Source organism: Scomber japonicus, chromosome 16 (assembly GCF_027409825.1).
Source record: "Scomber japonicus isolate fScoJap1 chromosome 16, fScoJap1.pri, whole genome shotgun sequence".
In the NCBI taxonomy this organism is placed as follows: domain Eukaryota; kingdom Metazoa; phylum Chordata; class Actinopteri; order Scombriformes; family Scombridae; genus Scomber; species Scomber japonicus.
The window spans coordinates 5,058,297-5,065,753 of record NC_070593.1 but is presented as its reverse complement, the minus strand read 5'-3'; the positions used below and the strand labels follow the sequence as shown (position 1 = coordinate 5,065,753).

The 7,457-nt window shown below is 40.4% G+C and overlaps 1 protein-coding gene across 4 annotated transcripts in view; it reads right to left on the bottom strand.

Annotated features, from left to right (window-relative positions):
* Nucleotides 1–944: 944 nt before the first annotated feature.
* Nucleotides 945–7,457, bottom strand: part of LOC128375665 (MAP/microtubule affinity-regulating kinase 3-like) — a 45,629-nt gene continuing 39,116 nt past the window's right edge. For 2 of the 4 annotated variants that reach the window (XM_053336059.1, XM_053336061.1), the window contains 3 exons: nucleotides 6,320–6,556; nucleotides 4,159–4,299; nucleotides 945–1,238 (listed from right to left, as the gene is read on the bottom strand). In XM_053336059.1, coding sequence (XP_053192034.1) covers nucleotides 1,038–1,238; nucleotides 4,159–4,299; nucleotides 6,320–6,556 — 579 coding nt within the window. In that variant the 3' untranslated portion in view covers nucleotides 945–1,037. The remainder of the gene's footprint in view (nucleotides 1,239–4,158; nucleotides 4,300–6,319; nucleotides 6,557–7,457) is intronic. The other 2 variants (XM_053336060.1, XM_053336062.1) reach the window with 1 other exon arrangement.

Here is a 7,457-nt window from a genome sequence, read left to right as displayed (position 1 = left end):
ATCTTACGTTGACCCAGTCTTGTTTCTAAATGACTGTAACATTGATTTGCTTATTATTTATTATCTTTTATTCTTATTTTTTATTGAAGTCCTTTCTATTTTACTCTCCACTTTGCTGCTGTAATAATGAAACTATCTCCATCCTGGGACTAATAAAGGATTATCTTCTTTATTATTTATTGTTCTATATATATTTTTTTTAGTGATGCTCTTCCTGTTTATTGCTGCTGTAACGCTGTGTAACGCTATGTCTCCATCATGGGACTAATAAAGGATTAGATTCTCTTTAAAACAAGCAAGTGTAAATCATGACAGGCTGTAATGAGAATACTCTGCTGTGTGAAGCTCTCCATTAATGGATTATCAAAATGCTTTCCAATTAAATTCATGTTGATTTACTTATTGATTAATTGACCGGTAGTGAGAGGAACAGTGTGCATGTTTTTGCTGATTCTGCATAAACACATTGTTTTCCATTCTGAGGGGGGGGGGGGTGAGGGAGGGGGGAAGTGTTTTATCAGTTGAATTCATTATTTAGGATTTCGGGATTCCTCTGCCAGATAAACCCCGGCTTTCTTTCTCTTTTCCTCGTGCACTGACTGGGTGACACATGTGTACAGACAGCCAACCCCAGCTGCTGTTATGTAAGAGATCCCCCCCCTCCCCTCCTCCCCTCCCTCCCCTGTATCTCTCTCCCTCACTCCTCCCCCCCTTTCATCCAGGACACGACGGGGAGGCTTCTTTCTCTCTTTGCATGCAAACAGCGGCGCTCGTGTTTATTTATTCATCATCACGTTTCATCTTTTCTTTTAAAAGCCGCTGAAAATAATAATGAGACCGCCTCCGTGATATGCCGAGCTGTAACAGCACCATCATCACCCCTCCCCAACCCCCACCCCCACTTAACGTTTAAACACCATATCACACGTCTTCTTCTCCCCCGAAACACAATGCTGATTTTTCTTTCTTTTTGTTTTATGATGCTTGTGCACTTTTTTTTTCTTTTTTTTTTTTTTATTATACAACCGGCCCGACGGTCATAACGCTCGCTGAGATCTTAAGTAAACTTTCCCTTTGAGGACATAAACCGGTTTCATAAACATCAGCAGATATTTTATTATAATTTTTTTTTTTGTACCTATTCTCTTCTGATCCGTGATGTCCAGCTCTGGTTCGCTGTAAGGCTTGAGCTCGTCTTCTTCGAAACCCGCGTTGATCCATCGATCCTTCATGATTTGCTGCAAAAAATAAAAAGTAACAGAAGTGAGTCAGACCCCCCTCGAATATGTAAACCTCCTCAAACTGCTGCTGGAGCTTTGAGGCTGATAGTGATATTGATATTGGTATTTTCGAGTTGAAAAAAAATTGTATTTTTGCAGGAATTACTTTTTTTTTTTTTTTAACATTAATACATTATATACGTAAGCTTTATCAATTAGATCCCTTAAATTTGTTTTTTATTATCAATTTAAGCAAGATATTTAAGATATTTTACAGCTGACAATCTTTAAATTATTCCCTATTTATGTAAACTATTTATATAAAGGAAAACATTGATGTGAGTGGTGAGATAACTCCTCTGCCCTTTCACACTGATGCACGTCATCTGTTCACACCTTTGTTTCTAATTTGCTGCCGATCAATCGCTCTCTGCTAATTAATTTGGTTGGTGATTAAAACCCTAATGATTAACGCTGTGATGTAACAGCAGCTCATGCTCATAATCCGGATGCGGGGCGGTCGTCATGTGGCAGCCGAGGCCGAGGACACGTGACCGTTAAAAGAGTCGAGAAAAACTAACATTTACTTTTTAATTCACTTCAGTTCAAACTCAACGAGACACAATAAACACTGGTTTAACCCTCCTGTTGTCCTCAGGTCAAGGAAGGAAGGAAGTAAGGAAGGAAGGAAGGAAAGAAGGAAAGGAGGAAGGAAAGAAGGAAAGAATGAAGGAAGGACATGAGGAAGGAAGGAATGAGGGAGAAAGGAAGGAAGGAAGGAAGGAAAGGAGTAAGGAGGGAAGTAGAGGAAGGAAGGGAGGGAGAGAGGAAGGAAGGGAGAGAGGAAAGAAGGAAGGAAGGAATGAGGAAGGAAGGAAGGAAGGAGGGAGGAAAAGAGAAAGGAAGGAAGTCGAGGAAGAAGGGAGGGAGGAAGGAAAGAAGGAAGTAAGGAAGTGAGGAAAGAAGTATGGAAGGAGGAGGGAGCAAAGAAAGAGGGAGGAACAGTCAAAAGAGACGGGGTCAATTTGACCCGGGAGGACGACAGGAACGTTAAAGAGTGAAACCTGAACCTCGTTGATCACATTTCAGATCAGACGAGCCCCAAAATAAGCTTTGATAGAAATTCCACTTGATACGTTGGTGATGTCGTGTTTGGTATCAGTTAGAGAAGCTCGACTGAGATGATTTAGGAGCGTTTTCCTGACGTGATGTGATGATGTGTGGAAGAAGTCTCTGGAACCTTTTTTCCGTCTCTCTCAGATCAAACACTTTGATTATTCATCGTCTCAGACACAAAACGTCAAAATGTTTCCAGCGTGCTGATTATAAATTGTGGAAAATTAAAGTGCAGTTCAACATGTTTAAACTCACATCTGTCACACGTTGACCTTTAGCAGACTTTGTGGCGGCTGGCTGATGACTTTTCTGACATGTTGGACTCGCTTTGTGTCTCGTGGCTGTTTGGACTTGATGAATGTTTTCGTTGCCAATGGAAACACGTTTTACTACAATTACCATTTAATGATATTTAATACTTATATTCAACTATGTTTCATATTGTACGTTTAACTCCTCTACAGATATTTAATGACTCTGGTTAGTTTTCTACAGCTGCAACAATAAATCAATAGTTTAATAGTCATAGTTTTAAAGCTTGATGGTTCCAGCTGCTTATAGTTTATGATTTGCTGTAACTTATATTCAGCTTCTGAAACATGAGGCATCGCTTACATTAAAATACTCCAATAGAAACATGAAGTACAATTACTGTCATTATTTTAATTTAATAATATTTAGTACTTCTGTTGAACTAGATTTCAGACGGATATATTGTAGTTATTTAACAGCTTTGGTTAGTTTTCTACAGCTGCAACGATAAATCAATTAGTCCATCGCTATGGAAATTTATCAGCAACTATTTTGATAGTGATTTTTAAAAGTGATTTCAAATACCTCACCATTTTTGGATATGAGACAAAAGACATGAATTGCTGGGTCAGATACATGCGGACCACGGGTCTAAATTGCAAAGCTTAAACTACTACTACTTTAGTAACGCAACACCAGGAATGTGCCAACAATTCAAGTTGATAAAAGCTTTTTTAAATAATGTTTATTCGTTTATGCATCCTCCCAAAACTCTGCTTTCATTTAAGAAAATCACATCCCTCCTGCTTTTATGTCTTAGTTTAGGATTTGTTTTTTAAATTAAGTGTTTTATTTTACTTATGGACAAGGATCCCGACTAACGCAATTTCATTCCTTTATATGTTTTGTTTATATTGAGGTGGAATGACAATAAACAAAGTTGAAGTGCAGTTGTTGAAATGGATCCTGAGCAGCTGATTTTTTTTTGTATCTGATTTTAATTAAAGTGAATCAGAGCAGAGTAGCTCCTTGTCTTAAAGAGACAGGAGCTAAAACGGCTTGTTTCAGACAGAGGCTGAACTGAGGAGCCACTTTAAGATAAATAAGGAGTGTTTTTAAGCTAGAAATGTGCATAATACACCCCCCCCCCCCTCTTTTAAACTTTACTTTTTCTCCGAATTGACTCAACCAAGTTGTTTTTTTTTTTGTGCTGCTCCAAAAACATTTGGGTACCCTCGACCCGTGTTTAAAGACGGAGGCGAACAAGAAAGACAATTTTTGGTACAAACACAAGAATGATGATGCATTATTCATGGTTACAACATCAGAGAAGAAGAGGAGAGTGTGGGCCGGGCGCTCACAGAAAACAGGACACCGTGGGCGGCAGAGAGGATGATGCAGGGAGGGTGGTGGGGGGGGGGGGGGGTTGGAAGGATGCAGGGACCAGTAGAAAGAAGGGGGGGCTTGTCGGAGAGGTGGAGGATAGATGGCATTCTCCGATGGTGCAGATGTGCTGAGGAAGGGGGGAGTAGGTGGAGGGGGGGTGTTAAGTACTAAGAGGTATAGTTACATTTTCTGCGTCCTCCCTCACCTCGAGAGTACCCCGCTTCGCCGGGTTGAGCACCAGGAAGCGTTTGAGGAGGTTCTCGCAGTCTGTGGACATGTAGAAAGGGATGCGGTACTTCCCTCGGAGCACCCGCTCACGCAGCTCCTGCAGAGAACAGAGGAAGCAGGAAGTTAACAGGAAGTTAGCAACATGCCGAAACACGCTACATGCTAACAGAGAGGAAAATAAGACACATGGATGTAAAGTGACTGGTGGAAGAGAGGAGAGGTGGCTGATGCAGATTATAGGCTTCAAAACATTGTTGATGCTTTTATTTCAGCACAATGAGAATCTGGAGAATGTCGACAATTGACAAAAATACATAAGAACCAGAGCCTGAGTGATATGTAACTATCAACCGATCACAGGTATATCGGTATAGGGGTTTATATCCTCCCATATGTGCAGATATATAAGCTGCATTTTATGTATATCTCTCTGTGTGTGTGTGTGTGTGTGTGTGTGTGTGATGGGTGATGTGGATGAATTCTGTTATTGATTTGGATTGATTGTATTCTCCATCTTCCTGCACAGCGACTACAGGCAGAAAATAGCAACATGCTAAAACCCGGTGCAATGCATCTCTCCTTGTTTTATACAAGGTTAATATTTTATTGTAAGAAAAAAATCTGAATCTATTTCCTAATTCAAGTGTAATATATACATATTAAACTCCCAGTGATGTTTACTGTTTCAGAGCACTGACGAGTTATTCTTAACCTGTAAAATATCATAACTCCATTACATATCTAAGTGTAAACACATTTGGAGAAAAATAGGTGTTTATGTACAAACTCTGTGTATACAAGATTATCCATGATATATTGATATTGGATTTCTTTTGTTCCCTGTTATCGGTATTGGCCAGTATGGGTCAGGACCTACTGAAAACTGACAGAAACAGCTCAACATGGCTTTAACATAAACATATCATTTTCAAATCAAGTTTTATGACATTTTATGACCCAATTCAAACCGTAACACATTTAACCATCCTGCTGTAATGTGTGTTCAGGGTTATTCTCATGAAACTGGTCACATGCTCAATATTTAACAATTTGACGCAGACTGTCGGATAAAACTGTTTAACTTCAACCAGTTATTCCTCTCACATCCCTGTTATGACCTTTTCCTCCTGTAGAAACTCAGAAGACTCTCCTTTCCCCCCGCCTCCTCTCTCTCTCTCTCTCTCTCTCCTTTGCGCCTTGCTGCTGTGATTAATTACCGCAGAGCCCACGTACGATGGGATCGATCAATTACACGCTGAGCTGAATCAGACATAACAGATCGGGGCCACAGCTCATCTGGTGATTTAAGCTTGTAGATGACGCTCTAAACCAGCCAGCTCACTGAAATATGTGGCCTGTGCTGTGTGAACTATCAACTCTGCTCATTCTCCTTGACGCTTTAAATATTTCATATAATTATAAGAATAATATAAGAAGTGAAGGAGCTTTTTACTCCAGGAAATTCTGGTATTACTATGTAAAACCACACATAAGGTGCCACATCCAACACCAGAAACAGTTATTCACACTTATAGAAGTACATTACACATACTCTATATACATATAATACACAGCTGGCCAGCGCCCAGCATTAGTGTACATACACATGGGGGGAAAATATATATATATAATAAAATAATATATAAAATGAAGGGTTTTGAAGCTTGTGATTGTAACATTATTAAAGCATTCATTATGAATCTCATGCATTTTTTTAAAGACTAATGAAAACACAAACTTGAATGGCCGATTAGTTCAAAAGTTGGAGCTGACATTTTGGTTTCTATCATGATTTGGTGTCAAATGGTTAATGGACTGTACGTATATAGCGCTTTTCTAGTCTTTTGACCACTAAATGTCGCATTCTCCAAATCACACACACATTGGGGGAAATTTGGGGTCTTGCCTAAAGACACATCTACATGGAGGCAGGAATCGAACCACCGGCCTTCTGATCAGTGGACGACCCGCTCTACCTGCTGAGCCACATCCGCCCGACAAATCACTACGTAAAAATGACAAATCATCACAACTAAAAAAAAAGGATATCTTAAATGATGATACGCTGTAAATATGAACTGCAGCATGGTGACATCATCACATCCACATGACCCCACCTTGAGGTTTTGTCCGTCGAAGGGCAGCGAGCCGCTGACCAGCGTGTAGAGGATGACTCCCAGACTCCAGACGTCCACCTCCGGCCCGTCGTACTTCTTCCCCTGGAAAAGCTCCGGCGCGGCGTACGGCGGGGAGCCACAGAACGTGTCCAGCTTGTTGCCCATAGTGAACTCGTTACTGAAGCCGAAATCGGCGATCTTGATATTCATGTCTGCGTCGAGGAGCAAGTTCTCTGCCTGCGGACAGAAGGAGAGATGAAGGTTAAAAGGTTACTGCTTTTATCCAGGAAATGTGCTGTCCACTCATTCTTAGAGGTTGTGTGAGTTGTTGGGTTTAAAACTGAAATGTAGGGAGTAAATGTGACTGAAGAATTATTGATGATGAATATTGAAGTCACAGTGAAACTTAGTAATATAAAGGGAATTAAATCAAATCCTCAGAAGTGATTGGACTGCTTTAAAAAAGTGGGCTTGGCTTAGTTTAGTGTAACACAAAGCTGCAGACGACTTTTGGCTTCTGCACACACACCACCTTTACTTGTTGTTTGATCAGGAGGAGGAAGAAGATGAGGAAGAGGAGGAGAAGGAGAGGAAGAGGAAGAGGAGGAGGAAGAGAAGGAGGATGAGGAGGAAGAAGAGAAGGAGGGGAAGAGAAGGAGGAGGAGGGGAAGAGAAGGAGGAGGAGAGGAAGAGAAGGAGGAGGAGGGGAAGAGAAGGAGAGGACAAGGAGAGGAAGAGAAGGAGGAGGATGAATGAATTAGACCTCAGCTCCATTGTTTTTATCTCTCCTCATCTCTAACCATATTGCTCTGTTAACTACAAGCGGTTTTTATTGGGTGAGTTTTTGTAAAAGCCCCTGAGCGCAGAATGAGTCACACATTTGAAACCATTTTACCAGAACAGTAAAAAGAAAGGGGAATTCTGATGTAAAAATACTTTGGCATAAAAGATGAGATAACTAAACAATTAACACAAGGACAGGATTAGAACTGGGAAGTAGTATTATAATGTAAATGTGTGTATCTGTACTATATCAGTGTGACCTTTTATTCTATGTATCTGTATGACGTTCCTAATTATCTCTCTGTAATCCTAAATGTCCTCCATAGATTCAAGTTTAATCTTAATTTAAAGTACA